This window comes from Trypanosoma melophagium, assembly GCF_022059095.1.
Source record: "Trypanosoma melophagium isolate St. Kilda chromosome Unknown ctg8segment0, whole genome shotgun sequence".
In the NCBI taxonomy this organism is placed as follows: domain Eukaryota; phylum Euglenozoa; class Kinetoplastea; order Trypanosomatida; family Trypanosomatidae; genus Trypanosoma; species Trypanosoma melophagium.
The window spans coordinates 107,501-132,754 of NW_027125192.1; the positions used below are offsets into that span (position 1 = coordinate 107,501).

The following is a 25,254-nucleotide window of genomic DNA, read 5'->3' on the forward strand; positions in this document are numbered from 1 at the left end:
TTGAGACGTATCGCACTCAACGCCGCTCCCATGTGAAGTATTGTGCAAAGAAAAAACAATATCTGTAGTCCCATGTATCCCTGAAAGTACAGAAGAAAACAGACGATAGCATTTAGTGGTGCTCTAAAGAGACTCATCACAGAAGCACGATACTCCTCTGGAATATACGCCGCCCGCAGGGTTGCACTGCATGGCCAAAAAAAACCCACAATTAACTCAAATGAGGTTAACGCCATCATATTGGGTAATTCAGTATTTGCAAATGCCGGCACTAGCATCGTAATAGCAGCAACTATGTAGACTAATGGCATACACACCACAACTCGTTCCACCTGCAGGTTAAACAACATCCCACCTAAACTCACAGCCACCATAAAGGATGCAAAAACAATTCCATGTGGAACATCACCACCACTAGACTCCAGTACTGGTGTCCAGAGAAATATAAATGCATACATACCAGCTTCAAAAAAAGATTGCTGTAAACCGGTAAGAGCAACACGACTATCACGAAGCACCGCCATAGATGCATCACGCATTTGTCCCCAAATACTTGATTGAACACTACCATAGTTTTCCGTCCACTGCATGAGCACAATGGCAATACAAAGTAATAGTAAAATAGCACTCACATCAAATGGTGCAACAGGGTGTTGAAAAGTATCCGCAGCGCATTGTGCTACAAGCCCAGAAAACACCGCTACTAATCCATTACCTGCACTCATGAGTGAGAATGTGTGGCTTAGTGAAGCCGCATCAAACCCACGTGCGAAGTGTTCGCTGATCATCCAACTTTCAAATGCCGACCACAGCAATGATGTGGCCACACCGCCCAACAGTCTTCCTACGATAAGCACACCGAAGTTATTGATCTGTTTTGTCGCACAGCTAAGAGTGTAAACGACCCCATACATCACACAGGCTTTCCGTCGTCCACACATATCGGTGAACGGACCCACCCACGTTCCAAAGAATAATGAAGCACCAAAGCCAGCAATAAAGAGAATACCGTTTTCCCGTCGATTAAAGCCGTAGTGTGCGTAGAGGCGGTATACATAAGGACCCTGCATCCAGTCAGCTGCCATCGCAAGAAAGTAAACAAGCAGAAAACTGCGTTGGAACTTCTTAAAGGCAGGTAGTGAGAGATCTGAAGATGATGATGATGATGATGATGGGAATGATGTCGATAAACCGAATAATTCCACCACACTTCGGGATTGTCTGTTTTTATACAGAGCGGCAAGTACGTATAGTACCACCATGACCACGAAGAAACCTTCGTACATACTCCGAATATTTCCAAAAAAAAATGATAAATAATCTATCTTGTATTTATTCTTTGCACAGATGCACAGAAACACACACACACACACACGGAGAAAGGGTGAGAGACCTGGGCAAGCAGACAGAGACTCCACACTCTCTCACGCTTTCTTTCGCCCTATATACACATAGAAAAAGAAGCATAGGGGAAATAGAGTCAGAAGTAGATAAACACTCTATTTCTACGTTAATGCGTTTATATATATATATATATATATATATATATATATATAACGTATATTTGTTAGATACGACACTTGTGTTTTGTTTTTTCTTTGTTTTGGTATTTGGTTTAAATAATAGTTTCACCTCTTGGCGGTATAAAAAATAAAAAGCATCAACAAGAACGGTAATAAAAGTTGGTAAATTGAGAAAGTCCGTGAATAGGATAAAAAAAAGATGATATCTCTACCTCTCTAGATGAAGCTTGAAGCCCATTCAGCAACGACAATTTGTGCTCGCTTTACAGCACATGTTACAAAAGGTCTATCTATTGCATCTATGCCACACTCTGCGAGACGTGTGTATAAAGCGAGGTTTCCGGGTGAAATCTGCAGTAATTCTTCTCTACGACGTTGAAGACGATCTTCCATCTCTTCTACTTCTTTTCTTTCTGTTTGATCCTCTACTGTGGTGATACTGCTATCATGACTACTTTCACCATGTGTTAAGTAGAGATTGTTGAGTTGTGTTAGTGGACCATGCTGTTGTAGCAACTCGGCTTCTGTGCGAGAGACATTATCCACTTCATTAGGGCCATCATCCGCAGTAGATACATCAATGGCAGGAGAAGAATCACTTCCAGCTGAACGAGTATCCGTCTCATGGCGTTTCATCTTTACTGGTGTTCTTAATTGCATAGATTCCACTAGGGTAATTTTCATAGAAGACCTTGTTACAGTATTACCTTGTGTACAGTCTGATAATGATGATGATGTCTCAACTCGAGACCGTTTGTGCGTGAATGACGCATCTTCACTGCATATTTGATTAGCTTCTTCCTGCGATTTATGCTCTTTTTGTTGCGGCTGTGAAAAGCTTTTTTTCTCTTTTGTGTTTTCATTTCTACTATTCCTCTTGCTAACCGCGAGTTCGCGCAATAAATTGGTAGAACTACCTGTTTCTTGTGTTAATTCACTCTTTGAATGAGACACATAGGCAGAGGGAAAGTGAGCCGCCGCAACAGCAGCTGAACGGAGCTTTGACCATTGTTTACGAGGCATGTTTAAATAGATTCTATCGAAAGAATATCTCTTTTTCTCTCTATTGTTTTTATTCTTCTGTTTATTGTTGTTGTGTGAGTGTGTGTCACTCGTGTCCTTATTATTATTCCCCTTTCTTTATGGATATTTGTTATTATTTTTTTTTTTTAGAAGGAAATTATTTCATAAAAAGAGAGTTAAGAGAAGTTATTTCGTACATGAAAGAGAAACACAAGCAACAGTAATGTAAATAACTAAAAATCACACACACAAACATATATATATATATATATATATATATATCTCGAATATTTGAAGATACCAAGATGCCACGCAATAGAAAGAAAATAAAAAAAAAAGGAAACAAACAAAAACAACTAAGCATGAAAGCAATAACCGAGTTTCAAAAAAAAAAATTTTTGCATCAATTCAAGTCTTTAAACATACCCTCCAATTTTTCTTGGAGTTTCTTCAACTCTTCTTCTCTTAAAGCAATCTCCCTCGACCCTCGTCGCTTTGCTTTTTCAATGTTTGCTTCTACCCTAGGGATTCGTTCATTTAGATTTCGAGTCGTATGCGATACCAACATTAACTCCTCTCTTAGATTTTGATTCCGCACTGCCTCGTACTTTACAAATTTGTTAAACAACATTTGCTCATGTAACATGATACGCCGCATATCTGCCACACACTCTGAAACAATCCTCCGGCGTTGCCGCCGCTCTGCAACGAACATCTTCTTTAACTTTAATGCCGATAATGAGGTGGAAGAGAAGGAGGAGGAAGAGAAGGATGACTCCACATCTGTGGCGCCACCTTTTCCTTCATAGTACTCCATTTGTTCTTCCATAAGTCCTGCCATTATCTTCATATAATACTCCCGCACATACTCGGCATTTAAATCCAGCGTTGCCTCTTCATCCTTTTCATCCCACCACCAACGACTACGCCAATAGGATGAGGCCGTCACATTATCTTCCTCCTTGTTGAAACTGTGAGATGACGACTCTGCGGCTGCGGCTTGACGGGCTTTGGCATCATCCTCGTAGCCCAATTGAATAGCCAGTTGATGGTGCAGGAATGTCTTTACACGGTGACTCCATATACGCGATGTGCTGTTCTGCATCACACACGAGTGTCCAGTGTCCTCAAAGTGCTGGAGATGATCACTGTGGTATCCCTGTCCACAACCAACCCAACCACACACTAAACAAGTCCACAAGTCCTGGTGTGTGCCACATTCTTGACATTTTAACTCTAGCGATGACATGGAGAAACGGCAGAGTGGACAGAGTGGACCAACACCTTGTAAGTGTCTACCAAAACACTGTAAATGAAATACGTGATTGCAAAGTGTCACAATACACGGTTTCCCTGAAGCAATTCCTTCTTGACAAATAGAACAAAAGTCATCTGTAGGCACTAACGCAATTGAAGAACGATTTACAGAATTTCCATCTTGTTTCTCAGAAATTCGTCGTGTGGCACTGTTAGACGTTTCACTCTGTGTTCGAGTAGAAGGTAACCTTTCCCGCACCACGCTACACAACTCTTCAAGATTTATTTCAGCAGTAGTTGTAGTAGTAGTAGTAGTACTATCATGTAGACTTTTTACATCATCAGTTTCATTTGTATTTCGTGAAGTCATTAGTTTAGCTAATGGTCGCACATACTCCAATATGGTTCTTTTACTACCATTGAAATCTGAATGTGAAAGATGTCCTCTCACATACTCCGCATCACTAGCAGTAGCATACTGCAAGAGAAGGCAGTAGGTGCGGTCCTCATCAGGAATATAACCCACTCGGACCACACGAACACATTCCTCATTACTGTTACTAAATACACTGTTTCCTATAGTTTCACTTTTGAGACTACATCCTCCCTTTGTAGATGGAAATGATGATATCGACGGCGATGCACCAGGTCGTGGTCGACGCCGTTCGCATGAGTCAAGAGACTGTAGGGACTGTGATAATCCAATATCAATTGGAATACCATGTACGAGTAACCATCTTGTGGGTTCAGTACGTCCGCATGACAACCCAACCACTACGTTTTTATCACAATCAAACGATACCACAACGACAGAATCCTCAACCGAATGCATCAAATAAATATGTATAAATAAATATATATATATATATATTTATATTTATATGATTTATCCCCCTTTTCCCCATAAACCAAAAGAAAAGGAAAAGAAAAAAAAGAACATACATATAAGGAGAGAGATTCAAACCAGGAGAGTAAAAGAAAAAAAAAACTGCAAATACCCCATCGGAGAAATACAAGGTCACACAAAGACGCAAATATAAGCGAGTTGCGGACGTAAAGGTGTCTTTTATTTATATTGAAAACAATGAAAAAAAAAACCACATAAAGCAGAAGAAATATGGATAGAAGGAATCTTCCCATTAGAACGTCTACCGCGAGGACACCTGCTGGAGCTTCGGGTTCCACATAAACCCAAAGTTCACGGCCCGGTGTGTAAGCTGCTTGTACACGTGAGCGATGACTGGAAGGCGTGATTCCACACGCTTGCGGTCACGCGAGTCCAGGAAGACCTTCATCACCTTGCTACCATCAGTGCGGCAACGCCAGCGGCGGCCAACAACGTCGCATGGGTAAATCAGATCGTTCAAGATGTTCTCAAACACCGCCGCACTCGTGCGGGAGCGCTGCACCTTCTGCAGTTTGTACACGTCGGTCGGGCGCTTGGTGATCTTGCGCTGGGCCACCAGCACCACCACGCTGCCGGGGAAGCGCTTTTCGAGTTCCGCCGTCAGGGTCCGCTGGATCTTGCGCACAAGCATGAGGAAGCGCAGTGGGTAGAACACCACCATCGCCGTCTTCTTGAAGCGCGGGCTCGTCACGGTGCGCACGGTGTTGATGTGGAAGCGCGGCAGCTGAGTGCGGAGTGTCTTGTGGCTTCCCTCCAAGTCAAAGAGGGCCTTGGCAACGCCGTCCTCGTCGGCTGACGGCTTCGCACGCTTGAGCTTGCGGAGCTTGCGCAGGTGTGGCTGAACTGACATCCTTCTCCCTTTCCATGCACGGTCATACATTGAAGGGGGGAAAAAGAAAAAAGAGAAAAAGAAAAAAGGGGGGCAGAAGACGTTCTCTTTTACAAGGCGACCAGTAACACTTAAAATAAAACTACAAGAGACCACCAAAAGTACTGGTGAACCTCTTCCAATAATGTAATATATTATTGTCATTGTCTTTGTTTGTTTGTTTTTTCTTGAACAAAAGTAATAAATAAAAACAAATTGTTTCTCATGGCATCTTCCAATTTACTTCAATGAACCTCATCGTGAGGACACCTGCTGGAGCTTCGGGTTCCACATAAACCCAAAGTTCACGGCCCGGTGTGTAAGCTGCTTGTACACGTGAGCGATGACTGGAAGGCGTGATTCCACACGCTTGCGGTCACGCGAGTCCAGGAAGACCTTCATCACCTTGCTACCATCAGTGCGGCAACGCCAGCGGCGGCCAACAACGTCGCATGGGTAAATCAGATCGTTCAAGATGTTCTCAAACACCGCCGCACTCGTGCGGGAGCGCTGCACCTTCTGCAGTTTGTACACGTCGGTCGGGCGCTTGGTGATCTTGCGCTGGGCCACCAGCACCACCACGCTGCCGGGGAAGCGCTTTTCGAGTTCCGCCGTCAGGGTCCGCTGGATCTTGCGCACAAGCATGAGGAAGCGCAGTGGGTAGAACACCACCATCGCCGTCTTCTTGAAGCGCGGGCTCGTCACGGTGCGCACGGTGTTGATGTGGAAGCGCGGCAGCTGAGTGCGGAGTGTCTTGTGGCTTCCCTCCAAGTCAAAGAGGGCCTTGGCAACGCCGTCCTCGTCGGCTGACGGCTTCGCACGCTTGAGCTTGCGGAGCTTGCGCAGGTGTGGCTGAACTGACATGCCCTTTTCTTTTATGAAGTGCCTTTTTTTTTTTTTGTGGTCGTGGCGGTGGTTAATGTTAGTGTTGTTAGTGTGATTGAAGGAGAAAAAAGAAAGAAATATACACAGGAGAAGTAGCGAGGTAGAGAAAAAAAAAACAATGGATAGTCCTCTCATATAGAATGTTACACAAATTCATTCTTTTAGATGAAGAGGAATACGGAATTATCTGTAATACTCCAAGGAGTAAAGGGGTGGGGGAGGGGTCAAAAACAAGAGGAAAAGCCTCTGATCCAAGAAGGGAAGTAAAGATTGAAAATGTGAGGATAGCAAAATAATAATAATAATAATAATAATAATAATAATAATAATAATAATAATAATAAACAAATAGGCGGTGTACTGCACCTAGATTTAAAAAAAAAAAACAGAAGTAACATGTTTCCTTCTGATTTATTATCTACAGAAATAGAACAAATAGAAAATGGGAGAGAAAGGGGAAATTTCTTTTCTTTTTTCAAAGAGTCTACAACAGGTTGTGAAGACGGCAGTAGGCGTAACGGTGGAACGGGTTTACGTATGGGATTTGCAGTTTTGTAAAGATATCCTCCTCGCTATTCAGTGAAACTAGCTTACGAATACCTTCTGACTGCGTGTACATCCCATCCTGCGATAGTTCGTAGCCTCTTTTATGTGCTAGTAACATTAGATGTGCCACAAATGGATCTGGGCCAGTAAGAAACAGTTTCCTCACGTGAAAGCACCACGACGGTGACCATGATAAGAATAATTCCTGCATACCATCGTTATTGCCGGATGGAAGGAAATCAGGGGCAATAATGGGTTGTCTGGCAATGCAAACGTAACGTGTTGTTCTCACTCCGCATTCCCGCAGTCTTCTTCTGCCAATTACTTTGAGGTATCCACACGCCTCAACACCCTTTATAGCCCGTGCAAAGAGGAGTGCTGCACTTCTTTCCTCAAACCTCTTATTCTCCTCATGGGTAAGAAGGGAAAGATTTTTATTAAAATCATTGGTTAGTAGGAAATGTGCTCGCTTGGCTGCAGGACACCCACAACGCAATTTCCCAATTAATGCCACTTCAAAGTTATGTGATGAAAGTAAATCTCCAAGGCAATGTTCGTGTGTCCGAGCGTCATCATAGTAAACTGCTGCCCGATTATTCCTATGGATCTGTCCCACTCCTTCCTGCTCTAGTTGTCCTTGTTGCTGTTGTTGTCGTTGTTGTTGTTTCTGTTTCTGTTGTTGTTGACAGGCACGTTCAAAAGCCACGCGGTGTGCGGCGGCGTGTCGCCATGGCACACTCAAAGGACCACAACGTGGGAGAACACCCGCAACAAGAGATGGTCCACATGCGGTGGGAAGTTTGGCAATGTGTTTTGCGAGTTTGAAATAACTCTGTCGTTCACCGGATGTGAAGTATTGACCGCCCAATGCGGTGTGGAGAAGTAGTTCCTGCACTATTAGGTGATTGGATGGGTGGACTGCACATATTCGAGGAGGAAACTGAGGAGTCATTCTTCAATATCGGTTTATTACCGCCCTTTTGGGTGCCTTCCTTGTTGTTTGTTTGTTTCGTGATACAATTACTAGCAACTACAGTATTATTGTAAGGGTAATGTCAAAGAAAGTAGAAATATGGGAAAAAAAATGCTTTCACAGCAAATGCATTACAGAAAATCTCAACTGCTGTTAGCAAGTTATCAGTTTGGAAAACAAAAAAACTCCGAAAAAAATAAATATTTAAGATGCATTTGAAAAATGTACATTGGCAGTCCTACATGATATCCATCTATATATATATATGGATCGTTGTGACTGATTGTGAGGGTGTATGTTTCTCATTTCACTCTCCCCTTGGCGTCTCATAACGCCTGTCCACTCTACTCACTGCCAGTGCAATCTGAGTAGAAGAATAGGTTTTTATTCCTTGGAATCTGAAGCTGCAAGATGAATAGTATCAGCCGGTGTAGATGTGGGTACTTCATCACTCACCGGTGCAATACGAACACTCGCACCACGAATAAGCTGACTGTTATCGAGATCCCGTAGAACACGACGTAATTCAAGGCAGCTTGGATCCTTCTCGTATTGTGCTAGTGGTGGTACTGGCATTTCCAACTCCTCCAAAAGTGGAACCAGTGCAGCCCACTTTGTATCCAATTTACGTAGTTCTTGTTGTACGTGCTGCAGGTCTTTTACTACTTGATCCTTCTCATACGAGAGAAGATAACGCATTTGTAAGGAGCCATTACACTTCTCCGTGAGAACATCATAGTGACCCTCACATAAGAAAGCAAGGTCTTGCAAACAGCGTGACCACGACAACGCATTTTCTGACATATGACCAGCCACGCGACAACGTCTATAATGTTCCTCTGTCTTAAGTCGTCCAATGTGCTGTTGACATTCTGTGATGAGTTGAGCTCGACACTCTTCTGATTGTCGAAGGGAATCAAAGACCCAATCTACCATCTTAAAACCCTCTGTAGACATCCGTGCATCTAACTCTGTAACCAGCTGATTATGACTAAGGTCTAACTGACGAAGTGAGACGCGTTCTTCAATAATTTCCTGAACAAGATTTTCATATTTTACCTGTTCCGAGTACCATTCTTTTGCAAGTTCACGAATACGACGAGCAATTTTCTCCTGTTGTTCTTCACATTTTTTTGCTCGGTAAAGCTTTGAGTCTATAGACGTCTGCAAAAGTTTATGTTCACGCTGGTAAATAGTATTAATTTCTTCCCTTGAAGCCCTTATACGATCACATGCCTTATTTAAGCCAGACAAATACTTTTTGGCATTTTCTTCAAGATCGTTAAGTGTTTTTCGGGATTCCTTGTCACATTCTTGTAAAGCCTTTTCCATTTCTTCTAGTTCTGTAGAAGCAGCTTCTGTAATGCTCTTTAGTTCTTCTTCACATCGCTCATGAATTTGTTTTCGCTCACGCAGCTCTGCTAATAAAGTGCCGTATACAATTTCTGTTGTATTTTCGCGGGCAGATGGTGTAACTTTTTTTGCCCCTAATTGACGTAATTTTTCATATGCGTCTGTTAATTTCTTGGCTGCAACTTTATACTCTTTACTAAACTCCCGTTCTTCATTTTCTCCTTTAGGAGCCTCTGTGAGGTAGCGTGTAACAAAGGAAGAAATGGAACGAAATGAACGATGTACGGGCATATCAAAGAATCCTTTTTCAATAATTGACTCAATCTCAGGAAAGCGTTCTGTCTGGAGACGTTGCACGGAGTTAAGCAGGAGTGTAAGAGATTTGGGAAGTTGTTCTCTTTGTCGTAAAATAGGAGCAAATAAACGTCGTAGACAATGCGGGGATTTAGATGGATCGAGAAGATCTTTATTCGTCATGGCCCACGCTTTTGCACGGTGTTTCCCTGGCACTGTTACCGCAGCGTTCATAGTACTAGTAGTAGTACCAGTAATGTTATTCATATTATTATTATTATTATTATTATTATTATTATTATTATTATTATTATTACTAGTACTAGTAGTACTAGTAGTATTCTGCAGTGGTACAGGGGAAAGACGTGGTGTTGAACTGAATTCTTCTGAGACAGTGTTATCATCTTCACCCAATGGAGTCGTTTGAGTAGTTTCCAATCCGTCTACTGCATTCATATCTCTATCTACAGTAGTAATAGTGTTAGGGACTCGTGAGAGGAATCCAAAGTCGTTTGGACCCGGAAACTTATATTGCGTTGCCACTGTATCTGGCGTCCAAAAGATATATCTATCCATTGCAGTTAAGGCGTGAGGAAGTTCTCTTTCAAATATCTGTCGTCGTGCTTTATTTCGTTCAATAATATCCTCCACACGATTCCACGAGGCCTCTAAGAATTTCTCGAGGTTTTCCGAACGAATATGTTCTTCGTCTGTGGAACACTGCAACAGTGTCTTTGCCTCTGCTGGTGTAAAGAAATCTCTTAACACGGCTGCTGCAGCTGCTGTTGTTTGATTCACTTCATCTGAACGATCGGCATTTGCAATTTCCTTGTCAGCATTGTTCTTTTTCTCTTCATCAACTGTAGTGGGAGTCTCGGCGTCTGTGGGGGGAACCAGTTGTTGGAAAAAGTACGTGCTTATACCCGTGGGATGCGGTGTTGGCCGCTTCTTCATCTGCACTATTATATAATTGACTTTTTCTTTCTTTTTTTTTTCTTTTTGTATATTCTTTTGCTCTTTTTCTTTTTTTCTTTTTCCTCCACTCGTCCTCAGCCCTTTTGTTTTTGTAAGAATCAGAGAAATGAAGAAAGAAAACAAAGAAGGGGAAAGAAGTGTTATTCAAAGAAAAAAATAACAACGAAAAAGAAAGAAAGAAAAGAAAAAAAACCAAATACCGTATGATATACATACATATATATATATATATATATATATATATATATATATATATATGCACCTCCGCAGTTTTCCCAAAACCGTATTTTTCTTCTTTTTACTATTTACTCTTGTCATATGTACGCACCAAAAACGAAAATGGCTGCCCCAACGATTAAATAGTTATATCATTGATAATAAAAAGAGACACACAGTTCGAAAAAACAAAATGCGAAAACCGCAACTGAATGATTTTGTCCGTTTTTGTGCGTGTGTGTGAGATACAGAGAGGAGAGAAACTGACAAACTAGGAGGAACGAAAAAAAAAACGCAAACATTACGTGGAGAACATTTCGAACTGCGGTGGTTGAAGGTTTCTCGCAAACATTACAATTAAACACACACACACAGATAGACGCACAGACAGAAAAGCATATATATAATATATATATATATATATATATATATATATATATATATATACACTTCCCTTCCTTCTCCCATTTGTATTTCTTTTTCTTTTCTCCCACCCATTTCTTTCATTTTTCCACTCACTACTATCTTGTATATTTATTTTTTTTTTATTTTTCTCTTTTTTTTTTGTTTTTTCTTTGTTTCACGTACCCACTTAAACACACGCACACACAAACAGAGAAAGAGAGACACATAAACACATACACCTATACCTGCAAGTATGTATGTATCTATGTATGTACAGTCATTTCATTATTCCCTTTACCGTGGAAACATATCCAGTTCAGTGGTGTCTACTGCCCACAACACACCACCCGGATATGCCGCATCCCCCAACATTGTTGCCCACACAAATGGACCGAAGAAATCGTAACTATGCGCAGACTCCTCATATACAAATAGAATCTCCTTCGCCTTCCACATGGCTTGTCCAACAGACTTTGTTGTTAAACCTGAAGTATTCTGTTGTTGTTGTTGTTGTGGAAGTGAGGAAGTGGTTCCACTTCGTTCCTCTGTAGCTCGACGAATAATGGAGAGAATATCTTTGTGTGAATCCGTTGACGTAACACTCGCAAGCTCTGTTTCGTAGAAATCAATAATCCGTAGTAAAGGTTGTACAGTCTTTCTTGCCTTGGCGATAAGTGGGTTAGGGTTATCTGCTACCACGCCTTCCTCTAGTTTGGCTCTATTATACAGTAACTCATATACCAGGGAGTCGTTGTGTCGATCCTCCCCTTGAAGCATCCCTTCTAAAGCCTCTACTAGAGCTGATAATTGACGAGCAAACATATGTGCCACGGCGACTTCCTTACTTTCATTATCATTATCTTTGGGTATACCATTTATGCCATCATTTCTATTTGTATTGTTTGATCCTGCAAGTTCTGCCGAGCGTCGTAATTTGCGTTGTGTCATTAAAAGCAGTCGTAGTAACTGCTGAGAAGTGTAGGGATCTATATCATGAATAAAAGGTGCAAAATTGGATAAACTTGGAAGAAAAACAGCCGCTAATGGTTCATTTTTTTCATTCATTGCCCTCACAATACCGTGAACTAAAACTATAATACAAATAGAAGTAATCGGTAATTTTCCCAAGTAACGATCTATTTTAAATCGAGGATCAACCATGGTATCACTCATATATTTGTTTAGCACCTGATCTTGTGTAAAGAGTAACACCAATGTACTAGTCATGAAGCTAATAAATGGATTTGAAAATAATGTCATATCCTTCGTAATGCGCAGAATAGTCTCTGGTGATAACTCATCCTCAGGGATAGAAACATTACAACTTTCCACTGAAGAAGTAGTGGTAGATGTAGTAGTAGTATACCCTGTCTCTGTTAACACGGCGTAACTCAGGTGAAGTACTTCTTGTATTAAATCCAAAAGTTCCTTGGGAAAAGATGTCATAACAGTGTGCAAAAATGTTGGGTGATCATATACTAAAGCATACAAAACAATACAAAGTGATGGACATACCTGTAATCGACTTGTTAAAGCCATTAGTAGTGGTTTAAACTGCACCTGTTCCCCGTCTTGAATTCCCTTTATATACTCTAAAGCTGGGTTTCGTCCATTCCCCTTTTGGTGGGCAATAAGAACTGACAATAATTCTCCAGAATGTCGTCCTAAGTTTTCCCCACAACTTATCGAATTATTCCCACGAGCTCCACCAAAGACATTATAGAAATTTCGAAACGATGGCTGAGAACCCCCGCGGTACAACAATGGCTGCGAGGGAAGCCGACCAGCACCCCAATCCACTACACGTCTTAATAAGGTGGACAAAAACGGGGCTATACCGTCAAATCCCATCATCATCTCAGTAAAGGCATCCATATATTTCTCATCAAATGTCGTAGGATGATATAACGCAGAGGAAGTCATAGAGAGAAGTAACGATATTACTTCATTGTGTGCCTCTACCGTTATGGTATTAAGTGGTACCGTTACACAATACTCCATAAGTGCATTACATAGCTTGTGTGCCTCTGTTAATGTACCTTGTCCATTATAGGCGAGTTCGTTACTATTCACATCATCTCCGATCATCATACGTAGTAGTTCTGCGGTTTCCCCGTGTGAAACATAATTCGCATATCGTATGATAAACTCCGTAATATGCAGTAATGCCAGAAATGCCTCACTTGGTGCCTGACTGTAATTACTAGAGGCATGTTCCAACTGCTGTAGACACACACGCAGTATCCATCGCACCCGTTCTGTCTTCACACATGATGGAATTAACTCACGTAGCGCCGGTAGTGCCGTTCTGTAGTGTTCTGCACCAGAGCAGATGTTTTTTTTATATCGCACTAAATGTTCCATGAAATTCTTCTCATCTGGGGGCGTATCGCCGCGGGCGACACCCGTAAAGTACTCCACGGCCTCTTTTGTCTGTGTTCCACCCATTTATAGTCACACACACACACACCCAATAGATATATATATATATATATATATATGTATGTATATATATATCTGGAGTGCACGAAAGAGATGATGATGATGAAACTCAGAAAAAAAAAGAAAGAAAAAAACAGACAAAACAAAAAAAATATAGAGTGAAAAGAAAAAAACAAAAGAAATCAGGCTGATAGAAATGAAATAGTGGATACTTGGTGCTAATCCACTCTGTGTACAGCTAAACTCAGCACAGAGTACAGAAGATAGTTACTAAGACGATCTCACCCTACTTGTAGTGTTGAAGGGATCTCTCTCAGGTACAGAGATAAATACAAACACTAAGAAAAAAAAAGAAAGCAAACAAACAATAAGAAGAAAAAGAAGGCAAAAATAATAGGGAAACAAACAATTAAACAACAAATGTTAACTTAATGATTACATTTAAGGAAAAACAAGGGGGGACATCAAGCAATTTCTATCATTTTTGTGATGTGCGTACGAAGAGGTATTTCCTGAAAAGGAAAGACAGAAAAGTAAAAATAACAAGAAGACAAAAATAGAAAAAAAAAAACAAAAAAATATAGTGATGATGAAAATGAAGAGGGAGAAGTCTCCCATTCCGTTTGGTGGTTCATTCACTACAGCAAAACCCATCCCAAAGAAAAAAAAAGGATGGGTATAACCCCTCTTGAGCAAGTCCTTCTCTCAACACTCATGAATCTTTCTTTTTTCTTTTCTTTTATATACTTCCTTGTCATATTCTCCATGTACCTTTCCTCTCTCTCTCTCCTTTATATATATATATCACTCCCTTCTTCCATGTACGTAAACCTGTGATATATCTCCCTGTCTCTCCCTGTCTCTCTCTCTCTCTCTCTCTCTCTGAGTATAAATCTCTCTCTCATCCCACTTGTTTCTTCTTGCGCTGCAGTAATTCCTGTCTTCTTCGTTCCGCTCGAGTTCGCGGCATTCCATCTGTTTTTGCATTTCCCGCATCTGCAGGATAAAAACGCTGCATAATAAGTGGACCAACCAACTGCCATGCCTTATACATGGCCGTGGCGGGAACAGGCAGGTAAAATACCACAAAGGCCCAGTGAAACAAATAACAGAGAAGCTGCACCACCCAACACACCCATAATACATCCTGCGCAAAAGAATATACACCCAACTCGGCTGGATTAGAGACATCCGCACACTCCAACAAATCCCCCGTAGGGCTGTAGAGTGGCGTAGCCACACGTTTTAATAGGGAAAGTGCCACATACTCTTGTCCGGCCCAGAAAACTAAACCCAGCAGATCACCCAAACTCGGTAGACCACCACGGGAGTACATTAGGAAAATAATTGATATTACATTTACAGACAATGTAAACAACGTGAAGACCCGCATCCGCGTTTCATTTTTACGCATATTCTTCTTTGCTGTATCCTTCGCCATGATTACTACAATGTTGAGGACCTAATCTAATGTAATGACTATAAGAAATTTAAAAAAAAAGGGGGGCCTAAAAAAAAAAGCAAGAGACACATGTAATAAAGTGTATTCTCACACCCTACAGAGAAGTACAAGTTCCATTAAGAAAAAATAAAAGGAAAACAGATAAAAAGAAAAAAAAGCCTCTTTCTTCCCCCACCTGTTCACTGATCAGTATTATAGCGAATACTACACAAATGTAACTGCGGCTGTAGTTATTTTGGTTCGATCTCCCACTTTTTCCCCTCCCCAATATGTCGAACTCCATATCCGTGTGTACCGTAGCCCTCCGGACGGTGATAACCATCATTGAAAGGATCTACAAATTTACCAAATATGACTATAGGAACCACTATAACAAAGGCCAAAAGAAAACAACGTTGTAAGTTCTCTGCAGCCCCAACAGCATCGGCGTTTATTGTGTGAAATTCCTCAGGCACACGATTTGCGGATGGATTTTTGGGAAACTCATAAAACATATCACCAGGGCCATCATCGCTTCGCTCACGTTTTTCACGAATCTTATCATAGAAAAACCGCCGTGAAGTGCGAAGAGAAACTGAGGCTGTCAACAAAGGACAGCAAAACGATAATCGACTTTGCATCGTCTATGTTTATTCTATATATATATATATATATTATTCCAATAAAGAGTTAAACCCTAGTGAGATGAAAAAGTTTAGCAATAAAACTTTCAACACAACTCACATTTTTGCAAAGTGTGTAAACGGTCTTTAAAAAAGACACTTTACGCATCATATTTATTCAAATTTTAAAAAATAAAAACCGAAAATTTTCTACAGGTAACTGAATAACACACCACCTTTACAGGACCTTTCTTACTGCACCAAGAAAGAACAGGATCCCTGTCACCACAACTTTAGTCATCACTAAACCTCAAAAAAAAAAAAAACGATAAAAATCCCCTCAAAACTTATATATTGCTGTACGTATTTCCCCTCTTTTTTTTTTTAGGAAGCAACAGAGTAAATACCCCCTATAATTCCCAAGAGAAGAATACAGCAAACGATATAAATAGCAACCCTATCCTTATCCATTTGCTTTAGTGTTTTTCGTAGACGTGAATTCATGGATACCAATTTACCATGAACGTCATCAACTTTTGTCTCTGTCTCATTAAGAAGTCTCTGTTGTGTTGAAAGCTCTGCGTTCAGCAACATTGCATTCTCATTTAGACGTGTTAAACCTGCCCCAATACGGTCTAATGACTGATCAATCTCTATATCCCGTTTTTTGGTTTGTTCAAAAAAAACTGCAAATTCCTCATCATCACGAGCAGACAAGAGAGGCTCAGTAGATCCCTGTGAACTGTCATCATGGGTAAATACAGTGACAGCTGAAACACCAAACCCACTATTACTTCCTATATTAACATCATTATCTACTAATGGTCCACCAAAGCGTTCACGTTGAAGTTGTTCTGTTTTATTAACATGTATCATAAGTTGATTATAATCTTCTCGTCTTCCCTCTTTCATGGCGATACGATTCAATATGACAACTTCCTTCTTCATATTACTAATATCACGTCGAATAGAATTAGAAACCTCTCCACGTTGTGTTATGTTCATGGAATCTCCTTTTGTTTCCATATGGGCGATGCTATCTCGCACACGTTTCATAAAACACGCAATACGATATTGACCCTTCTCGTAGGCTGTCATTTGACTAGTATCCACTTCTTCCACTTCTTCATTCATCTTCACAGATGTCGCCGTGTGTGCGGAAACACTTTTAACCCCTCCACACGTTTCATGCAACCGCTCTAAGCGGCGTATGGTTCCCTGCAGACTTGACATTGGACTGCAGTTACTACTGATACCTTTCCTTTGTTATTTCAGAAATCATAAATAATAATAATAATAATAATAATAATAATAATAATAATAATAATAATAATAACAAGTAACACCGTTTGAGTGAGGTACTTAAGAGGGGTAATTAAAAAAAAAAAAAAACATCTCAAGGCACTCCTGTAAACACCAATCTTACTCCAAGATATTAAGTTTATAAATAATATTTATTCTTGTTTTTCTTTCAATATATGATCTAATTCTGCCGCATGCACACGGTCATAATCTCTATAGTCTTTCACTCGTCTTCACCTTCTTTTCTTGTTTCTTTCTTTATTTCTCAACTCTGTTCAATTTTCTTTATTTGTAATCAATTCCTCCTCCATTTTTTTTTTTTTTGTTTCCTTCTTGGAGTCACTATACACGACCACTCTCAATTTTTCGTGAGAAGTAGTTCGTCAAAAAGGCAATTGGATTTGTAGATGATATTAATTGCAGTAAAGTTCCCTCCATAGATTTCATCTCACTATCTACTAGCGCCTTAACTCGAACAAGCGACTCCTGCTCCACGGATTCGGATCGTTGTAACACGTTAGCAAGATTCTCTCGAACTTTATCTATTTCACTCTTAAGTAACTCACCCAATGCTTGAACTTCCGTTAATTCCTGGTTTAGAGATTGTACACATTCTGCAGCCCGTTCCTTTACTTGGGCTTCTGTGCGTCGTATAGATGTTAAATCTTCACGAACAGAAGCTTCAAAGTCATCACGTTCACGTGCATTAATACGACGCATCTTTTCTAATTCTTCTTGCATAAAATCAACGGCGCATTGAAGTTCTCCTTGATACTCCTGTCGCATTCGGGCCACTTTCTGTGAGGCGGCTTCATGCAGTTGACGAATTGCATCTCCTTCCACCATTGGAGCTTGTGCATTCTCCAATTTCTCTGTTAAAATATCTCTAGAGCAGACTTCTTGTACTTTCTGCTGTTCCTGTTGTTTCTGTTTATGGTTACCATTGTGGTTCGTATTAACACCTCTAACAGTTGAAAGAGGCGCTGAAGCCGTATCTGTAACGGCTAATGAAACCGCATGACTTCCTTCTCTATTAGACACATCATCACTCTTGACGTGGTTCTTTTGTAAATGAGATGCTAACTCTGTTCCTGCTGTTACCGCTTCACTTGTTGTTTTTGTTCTTTTTGTTCTTGTTGCTGTTGTTGATGATGTTAACAGTGTTTCATCCCGTTGACGAATACGGGAAATAGGTACACGACGTTTTCTTTCAGCAATCCACTCATTGATTCCAGAAGATCGAATAGTACTGAAGGTAGATTGTGTTAATGAAACCATCAATGTATCTTTGCCCGCATCAAGACTCAAAACACTAGATAGTCTTTCTGGGATTACATGCAATCGAAGACCAAGTTTTCGCTCCTTTGATAATCGAACGGAACGAATATGCTCATAAGGAATGGTAATATTATCACCAGAATGACCAGGAATCATTATGACAAGAATTAGCGGAGAAAAATACATATTTGTATGACCGCAAACTTCCTTTTTTCCAGCTTCAATAAGAAGAGCTGGAAACTGAAGTATACCTGATGCGTTATACTCCATATTATAAATATCAAGGAGAGATTGTATTCTCGTTAAGAGATTTGCATCGTTAGGAAGCTCTGCAATTCCCCTTTTAAAGAACTCTGATAATGATGATGTCCCCAATACGGTGCGATTATGTGTATAGAGTCGAAATATAAGTTCAACACACTGCATTTGAAAAAAAATGTCGTTAGATTTTGTTAAAGCCCCTCCAATGCGACCACATTCAACACTCATTCGATTTTTATTAGCTTTTGAACCACGGATAAGAGTAATGAGAACACTTGCACTAGCACGAGGTTGACGATAGTCATCTTCACTCTCTGAAGCACTACAAAAAAAATTCAATAAACATGGCATTAACACCGCCCCTAATGGTTCCTTTAACGTTGAAGAACCACATAGTAGTTGTATGAATTCAAAGAAATTTTCCATATCAATCTCAGAGCGAAAGGAATGTTTCTCTGGTTTGAGAAGTGTATCACATACCTTGACCAATACATCTATGCAATGTCCCTCTTCAGCAGGTGTTAACAGTGCCTGTGCCACCCGTTCGCCATCAGAAACCGTTGGTTGCAGCAAGAGTTTAAGAAAAATAGAAAACGGAGTTACTAACTTGTACCGAATAGCGTAAAGACACTTCCGAAGAACTGTCTCCATCTCACGAAGAAGAAGTGAGACATCTTCATTCGTGATAAGAGCAGGATATGATTGAACCTCATCCGTGGGTAGACGGAGAAGCATCTCTACAAAAGCCATTTGTAAAATGGTTCTCCACCTTGCTCCCAACTTCCCCCAATCCTCCACTTTTCTTTTCTTTTTCTGAAGTCTAATTTGCCCTTTTTTCTCCTCGTCACCTTCGCAAGGAAAAGGAAAAGGGAACGTAAAATAAAAGGAAAACAAAAATACCCAAGAGTTATTTCTTCGAGATCCAAGAAGGCGAAAAAAAAAATTATATATATATATATAGAGTCCACAGCACGAAAATTCACGGTTCACTTACACACTCACAAACTATCTCTCTCTGTAGGACAAATAGGTTCACTTACACACTCACAAACTATCTCTCTCTGTAGGACAAATAGACAATGGAAATCATACCAATCATATTAGATATATATATATATATATATATATATATATATATATATATATACGGTAAACTCAGAGTAATAATTGTATAACTATACACGAATAAAATTAAACCCGTCGTTGTATTTCACGAGCCCGAAAAAGTTTTTCCTCATCCTAGGATCAAGAAATAAGGAATCCTGCGAATTTCACGCTCCCCTTCAGTTTCAAAGAGAATGGCAGACATAATTTATACACATACATGCCAAGATGTACACAACGAATACAAACACCAGAGATGGTAGGAAGTCAAAAACGAAATAAAGAAGAAGAAATGTCTTTGATATTCTTCCTGGAGTCTTCAAATGAACAGAAATAAGAGTGCAAAGATGGATAAGGGCAGTAAACAAAACGGGTGAAATTAACCTTCCCAACATTGCATACGGATCAACTCCGTGAATATGAAAAATAGCACTCCCAATCGTTGAAGCTAAAATCATTAAATATGAAGAAATACTTAGTGATGATGGTAAATGTGCCTCATTCCATATACTTAGGGTACAGAAAACAAAACCGACACCAAGTCTTAATGATCGACCAATTTCCTGTCTATCATTTTTTTGAACATCACTACTTCTTTGCTTAGAGTCATCATATGAGAGAGGTTGTGAAGCCATAGATAACCCAACGGAAATATCTCCTACAGGAGCTGGTGAATTACTTGCTATCAAATTTGACTGCGAAGCATTATCACATGATTGTTTCTCTTTACCCTCAGACATTGTATTATTAAAACTCATAGAGGATATTTCTTTCTCCGGTCCCCGAATCTCTTTCAAGAATGGATATTCGTGCTCTAGCTTTTGAAGTTCAAGAATAACTGTTTCATCTTTCTGCCCACGTTGTTCCAAATCATGTGTCTCTCGCAATAATGCCCGGTAACGTCTTCGGGAACGTAATTGTTGAACGTCACTCATAAAGCTTCCTTCTGAAAAAAAAAAAAACACAATAAAGAATAACAATCAACGAAAAAACAAAGAGGAAAAAATACCTACATGCTGTGTAAACATTAGTGGAGAAAAGGGAGTTTTTTTTTTATTTTTTCCTTCCAATCTCTTCTATTTTGCTCAAGAAAAACAAAAACAAAAAATAACACCTGGATGTATGATTAATTTTTACCATTCGTTTTTTTTTTTGTCGCACACTAATAATGTGCTCCCCTACTTTTATTATGCCTATTTTTTTTTCCTTTTCTGTGGGTTGGAGGGAAGGAGGAAAGTTTCGTTGTACAGGTTTCATATACAAATGATACATTTTGGATGCCGAACATTTACGAGCCTCGTGGAGAAATTCACATATCCCCAAAAGCAAAAAAAAGGGAAAACTATTCCCTTTGAATTGTCTTGGCATTCATCCTGCCGTAGGCATAACGACAAAGTGTCGCAGCCTGTACTGTAGTATTTGTCAGATGGCAGAAGCACAACGGATAGTTGGCTGGCGAAATGGCTATTGACCATCGCAGAAATATAGCGCTATAAGAAGCGAGAAGAGATGTCAGTACTGGATCTATGTCGCTTGGTTTCCGAGTAGGGAAGTTCACAATACCAGCAATGGGTATAAGCCAATTTACGGCGGCTCCAAAATATCCAAGATAGCGAACAGCATTTACAGAAACCATTGTAACTTTATCTTATAAATCCTTTTAAGTTGAGAAATTCCTTCCAAAAAAGTAAAAAAAAGACGCCATTTTTTTTTTTTTTTTTTCCCCTTAATATTTCCACAACATTTCCAATTCAGAATAAAATCATAAAAGAAAACAATATTCTCATTTTTTTAATTCAATTTAGATGGTCATCATCACAAAAAGATGAGAATAAAATTTCATTGTTTCTTCCTCGTAATTGTTGTCTTTAGTGCCCCAAGGAGCATGTCCATATCTTCTATGAGCGAGGGAGGGTAAAAGAAACCATCCTTGCTAAAATATTTACCATACGGCACCTCTTTGGAGAAAGAAAAATAAACTTGCGGTGCAGAGAACAAACGAGGAGGTCCAACAAGCTGGACCTCTATGCTCAGTTTTGCTGACCTGGGAACCTCTTCAACACGAACACAAACTCTCCTCCCTCTTAATACGCGAAAACACTCCTTCTTGCATCCTTCACCATTAGGCGAAGGGGAAATAATACCTGCAAATACAATACTTTCTGGGTTGTGCGCATAATCCCAGAAGCAAGCAATACCAAAGAAAAAAAAACAAATAGAAATAAGCAAATAAGTCACCCAACCATGCGTTTCAAGAACCTCTTTTCCAATATACAAACCTACTGCAATAATAACAGAATATATTACGAAAATATAATTTAAAATTTTCCTTTTATCCAATTTAGATTCGGCTTCAAAAACCTCCAAATACTCAAGGTAATCATGTAGATTATTAATTACTGCAGATTTGACGGTTTTTATATCGGTTACTCCAGTATATTTATGAACAAATTTACTATACAAATCATATCCATAAACATAATTTCTACTGGTCTTTTTTACAACTTGATCCATGGTCACTCGACTCCCTTGATAAGAAGAAAAATAAGAAAGGAAAGCAAAAAAAATTTTTTTACTAAAGCCTATGATCCATCAGGAAAGAACAGAAGAAAAAAACGAAAAAAAAAATAATTTTCTTATTTTTCACATGTAGCAAAGCTACTATTTTTATTCTATCAATATGGAAAAGAAAGAAAAATAAAAAAAAATGCACACAAACACATAAACCCATCTTATCTCACCCCAGTAGGTTTATAATAGGCTGAACGAATGTGAATTGTGTGAGACTCACCTGGAATACAACCTCCTTTACCCATTGCCCAATCGTAGCTACGAGCAAACGCAACAAGTGTACCATCGGCACTAACATCTCCCGCAGAAATTGATTTATTTCGATTTTCTATCTTTGGATCACAATCAATATGACCTATACTAGAACGTTTTTTATAATCCCAAAAGGCAAGACGACCATCACCACCACCAGTAAGAATATGAGGGGCTCGAGGATTTATAACACAAAAATTTGTTTGATGCATGAATTGAACATTATCTTCAATAGTTATATGAGCTTTAAAAGTGCAACCTGGTTCTTGTTGAAAAGGAACAAATGAAACTCTTCCTTCCGAACTTCCAACTGCAACTCCATCATGCTGAGGTGAACAGGCAACACATCTCAAATTAAATTTCACCAAAGCTGGTGGTTTAACTTCAGTCGTTTTTACCAAATTTTGAAGATCAAAAACATGAATCTTTCTTCCTGTAACACAAGCAGCCATAGGAAAAGTTCTTTGTGCATCCAATGCAAAGATAGGTTCAACCAAGTTCTCTTCTTTAGCTGGTCGTTGTTGACGTAAATCCCAAAATCTCAACTTACCATCCCAACTTCCAGTAATTAACATTTCTAATCCAGCACCAGAGTTAACATGAGTTATACAACTTATAGGAAGATCATGTGATGCCACAACTACCTTCTGATTTGTTACCAAATTCCACATAGTCGCCGTTTTATTACATCCTCCCCAAAAAACTCTTCCATCATTTGAAAAAGAAAAATCTAAAATTGGTGCATCACTTTCTGCAAGACTCATCGGTTGTGTACGAACATTCGCCCCATCAGCATCATGAGTTACTTGCCATATACGGCAACTTTTATCCCATGATGTCACTCCAAGAAGCACGTACGGACATCCAGAAGACGAAAAACGAACAGAACTCACGCAATCATTTGGAGTTCCTGTCAAATCATGAATAGTACTAGTAGTATATTGATAAGAATTAAACGTATTCATACTATTACCTTATCCTGTTCTTTTTTCTTCCTTTCTTTCTTTCTTTCTTTCTTCCTTTTACCAAAAGAAAAAAGAAAATACAAAAGAAGACATAAGAAGAGAAAAGGCCAATTTTTTTTTTCTAAGAAACCATAGAAATACAAGACATACCAACAATGCAACTTGGAAAAGTGGTGACCAATCAGTAAATTAATTTTTTTCCCCCTACTAATCCTACGCTTTAGAAAAAAAAAGAACAACAAAGTGAAAGACATACGATGAGAAAAAAAAAACAAATAAACAGATAATTACAGTAAACATTAATATAAATCCACATGAATCTTGAATGAAACTTAGACAATCACCTCTCAAGAAAGAACAAAGAAATCATCCGTTGGGCACCCATGTCGAGTCCAAGAGGCCCTCTCCTCACTCAGTGACAAGCTTTCACATTCATGATCCCAAATATCATCACTCCATTTTTCCAACAAGACGCGTTGTAAGAAGTTTGATATAAGCACTCTAGCAGCATCAAGGTCTGTTTGAACTTCAGGATCACAATTTGCTAATTCCAGAGGCGGTTTATCTGGAAGTACAGCCGTTCCAAGTGCAAAAATTTTCTTCATAACACAAGAAGGGTGATCATGACCTGTAGCAGCAAAGCAATCAAGTACAAAATCATCATCCTCTCGGAGGAGAGAATTCCAGCAGTTATTGAGGTAACGAGCTAGTAGTGCTACGAGGTTGTCTTTGTACATGTCCTGGTCCACATTGCCCATGCGATGAACAGCCATTATAGCGCCACAACACGCCTGAGTCAAAAAGTTAACAACAGTGGTCTTGGATTCTGGCATTTTTTTAAAATCTTATCGTTACCAATAAGAAAAAGGAAAGAAAAAAAGAATTCAAAAATAAAACAAAAAATTCAAAAAACAATGCATCTTTTAAAAAAATATATATACGTATATAAATCACAGAAAGTTACGCGGAAACGCATAACCAAGTACAAACATCAGAATAATAATAATAATAATAATAATAATAATAATAATAATAATAATAATAATAATAATTAGAAAATACGAGGTAATGGATAATATTTTACCTTATTATTATTTTTATCACTGTATAATTTCTCGTGAGCAAGGAAGATCTCAAACACTTTTCAAACCCATTGGAAAGAATAAAAAAACTAGAAAGGGTTTAACCGCAATTCACCTTCATTTTTTTTTTTTGTAACGCAACCAAGAAAGTACCTTTAATATCGATCACATTTACTGAGCCTCTGCCGGTAGGAAACCCCAAATCACAAGCAAAACTCCAACATCGCGCAGCTCAAGAGAAACCATTGCAACGCCATACAAACCGATAAAAACTTTATTTCTCCTCATTTCCCTCCAATATATATAAATATATATTCTATCAACTGCTCAAAACATCACCACAATCTAAACAAAAGAAAAAAAAACGAAGCGTTTCTTTTCCTTTTCATAAAGGAGGGAAATGTCCCCGTCTTCTAACAGTTCCAAAACACCAACCTCCTCGCTAAAGGTTAAGAGGCAAAAAAAAAAAATAACACCTCGCGTTGATGACGGCCAAATTCCCTTTTCTGTGAAAAAAAAAAGGTGAACAAGAGCATAAATGGAAGACTAAATTTGCTACTACCACTTCGCTAATTACAAGGTCTTCAATATCTCAAATTCAACAAAAAAAAAGCGAAACATTTCACAATGACAGCAGAAGCGTCATACACTGCCGAATCCCTCATGACCTCCGAAAGCGAAAAGAAATAATAATAACCTTGCGATTAA

The 25,254-nt window shown here is 39.3% G+C and overlaps 17 protein-coding genes across 17 annotated transcripts in view; all 17 read right to left on the reverse strand.

Annotated features, from left to right (window-relative positions):
- LSM04_006400 (Molybdate-anion transporter) overlaps positions 1-1,262 on the reverse strand; it is a gene marked incomplete at both ends in the record, with an annotated part of 1,296 nt that extends 34 nt beyond the window's left edge. Inside the window, one exon of the mRNA XM_067333163.1 lies at positions 1-1,262. This exon is cut by the window's left edge and continues 34 nt beyond it. Within this exon, the coding sequence (XP_067186124.1) occupies positions 1-1,262 (1,262 nt within the window).
- Positions 1,263-1,739: 477 nt separating this feature from the next.
- LSM04_000596 (uncharacterized protein) lies at positions 1,740-2,546 on the reverse strand (the record flags this gene model as incomplete). Its single annotated transcript, XM_067333165.1, has 1 exon — positions 1,740-2,546. The coding sequence occupies one exon, from the start codon at positions 2,544-2,546 to the stop codon at positions 1,740-1,742; it is 807 nt and encodes a 268-aa protein (XP_067186005.1).
- Positions 2,547-2,949: 403 nt separating this feature from the next.
- On the reverse strand, positions 2,950-4,635 carry LSM04_000859 (zinc finger protein; the record flags this gene model as incomplete). The annotated part of the gene is made up of 1 exon (XM_067333166.1): positions 2,950-4,635. One exon carries the CDS (start codon positions 4,633-4,635, stop codon positions 2,950-2,952), a length of 1,686 nt encoding a protein of 561 aa, XP_067186012.1.
- A 316-nt stretch (positions 4,636-4,951) lies between these two features.
- LSM04_009743 (Ribosomal protein S7e) lies at positions 4,952-5,560 on the reverse strand (the record flags this gene model as incomplete). The annotated part of the gene is made up of 1 exon (XM_067333167.1): positions 4,952-5,560. The coding sequence occupies one exon, from the start codon at positions 5,558-5,560 to the stop codon at positions 4,952-4,954; it is 609 nt and encodes a 202-aa protein (XP_067186178.1).
- A 273-nt stretch (positions 5,561-5,833) lies between these two features.
- Positions 5,834-6,442, reverse strand: LSM04_008757 (Ribosomal protein S7e; the record flags this gene model as incomplete). The annotated part of the gene is made up of 1 exon (XM_067333168.1): positions 5,834-6,442. The coding sequence occupies one exon, from the start codon at positions 6,440-6,442 to the stop codon at positions 5,834-5,836; it is 609 nt and encodes a 202-aa protein (XP_067186162.1).
- A 505-nt stretch (positions 6,443-6,947) lies between these two features.
- On the reverse strand, positions 6,948-7,961 carry LSM04_001305 (DNA polymerase beta; the record flags this gene model as incomplete). The annotated part of the gene is made up of 1 exon (XM_067333169.1): positions 6,948-7,961. One exon carries the CDS (start codon positions 7,959-7,961, stop codon positions 6,948-6,950), a length of 1,014 nt encoding a protein of 337 aa, XP_067186020.1.
- A 405-nt stretch (positions 7,962-8,366) lies between these two features.
- Positions 8,367-10,583, reverse strand: LSM04_005399 (uncharacterized protein; the record flags this gene model as incomplete). Its single annotated transcript, XM_067333170.1, has 1 exon — positions 8,367-10,583. One exon carries the CDS (start codon positions 10,581-10,583, stop codon positions 8,367-8,369), a length of 2,217 nt encoding a protein of 738 aa, XP_067186100.1.
- A 936-nt stretch (positions 10,584-11,519) lies between these two features.
- On the reverse strand, positions 11,520-13,673 carry LSM04_003137 (uncharacterized protein; the record flags this gene model as incomplete). The annotated part of the gene is made up of 1 exon (XM_067333171.1): positions 11,520-13,673. One exon carries the CDS (start codon positions 13,671-13,673, stop codon positions 11,520-11,522), a length of 2,154 nt encoding a protein of 717 aa, XP_067186058.1.
- An 895-nt stretch (positions 13,674-14,568) lies between these two features.
- On the reverse strand, positions 14,569-15,108 carry LSM04_000617 (SRP-independent targeting protein 2/TMEM208; the record flags this gene model as incomplete). The annotated part of the gene is made up of 1 exon (XM_067333172.1): positions 14,569-15,108. The coding sequence occupies one exon, from the start codon at positions 15,106-15,108 to the stop codon at positions 14,569-14,571; it is 540 nt and encodes a 179-aa protein (XP_067186006.1).
- Positions 15,109-15,359: 251 nt separating this feature from the next.
- On the reverse strand, positions 15,360-15,749 carry LSM04_006516 (uncharacterized protein; the record flags this gene model as incomplete). Its single annotated transcript, XM_067333173.1, has 1 exon — positions 15,360-15,749. The coding sequence occupies one exon, from the start codon at positions 15,747-15,749 to the stop codon at positions 15,360-15,362; it is 390 nt and encodes a 129-aa protein (XP_067186125.1).
- Positions 15,750-16,115: 366 nt separating this feature from the next.
- LSM04_004571 (uncharacterized protein) lies at positions 16,116-16,964 on the reverse strand (the record flags this gene model as incomplete). The annotated part of the gene is made up of 1 exon (XM_067333174.1): positions 16,116-16,964. The coding sequence occupies one exon, from the start codon at positions 16,962-16,964 to the stop codon at positions 16,116-16,118; it is 849 nt and encodes a 282-aa protein (XP_067186087.1).
- A 411-nt stretch (positions 16,965-17,375) lies between these two features.
- Positions 17,376-19,322, reverse strand: LSM04_009371 (uncharacterized protein; the record flags this gene model as incomplete). The annotated part of the gene is made up of 1 exon (XM_067333176.1): positions 17,376-19,322. One exon carries the CDS (start codon positions 19,320-19,322, stop codon positions 17,376-17,378), a length of 1,947 nt encoding a protein of 648 aa, XP_067186168.1.
- A 441-nt stretch (positions 19,323-19,763) lies between these two features.
- On the reverse strand, positions 19,764-20,611 carry LSM04_003617 (uncharacterized protein; the record flags this gene model as incomplete). Its single annotated transcript, XM_067333177.1, has 2 exons — positions 19,764-19,811; positions 20,048-20,611. The coding sequence occupies 2 exons, from the start codon at positions 20,609-20,611 to the stop codon at positions 19,764-19,766; spliced, it is 612 nt and encodes a 203-aa protein (XP_067186071.1).
- Positions 20,612-21,018: 407 nt separating this feature from the next.
- LSM04_007493 (Mitochondrial pyruvate carrier) lies at positions 21,019-21,312 on the reverse strand (the record flags this gene model as incomplete). Its single annotated transcript, XM_067333178.1, has 1 exon — positions 21,019-21,312. The coding sequence occupies one exon, from the start codon at positions 21,310-21,312 to the stop codon at positions 21,019-21,021; it is 294 nt and encodes a 97-aa protein (XP_067186142.1).
- A 203-nt stretch (positions 21,313-21,515) lies between these two features.
- On the reverse strand, positions 21,516-22,190 carry LSM04_007379 (uncharacterized protein; the record flags this gene model as incomplete). Its single annotated transcript, XM_067333179.1, has 1 exon — positions 21,516-22,190. One exon carries the CDS (start codon positions 22,188-22,190, stop codon positions 21,516-21,518), a length of 675 nt encoding a protein of 224 aa, XP_067186138.1.
- A 218-nt stretch (positions 22,191-22,408) lies between these two features.
- On the reverse strand, positions 22,409-23,464 carry LSM04_009407 (WD40 repeat; the record flags this gene model as incomplete). The annotated part of the gene is made up of 1 exon (XM_067333180.1): positions 22,409-23,464. One exon carries the CDS (start codon positions 23,462-23,464, stop codon positions 22,409-22,411), a length of 1,056 nt encoding a protein of 351 aa, XP_067186169.1.
- A 347-nt stretch (positions 23,465-23,811) lies between these two features.
- On the reverse strand, positions 23,812-24,297 carry LSM04_008002 (uncharacterized protein; the record flags this gene model as incomplete). The annotated part of the gene is made up of 1 exon (XM_067333181.1): positions 23,812-24,297. The coding sequence occupies one exon, from the start codon at positions 24,295-24,297 to the stop codon at positions 23,812-23,814; it is 486 nt and encodes a 161-aa protein (XP_067186153.1).
- Between the last annotated feature and the right edge of the window lie 957 nt (positions 24,298-25,254).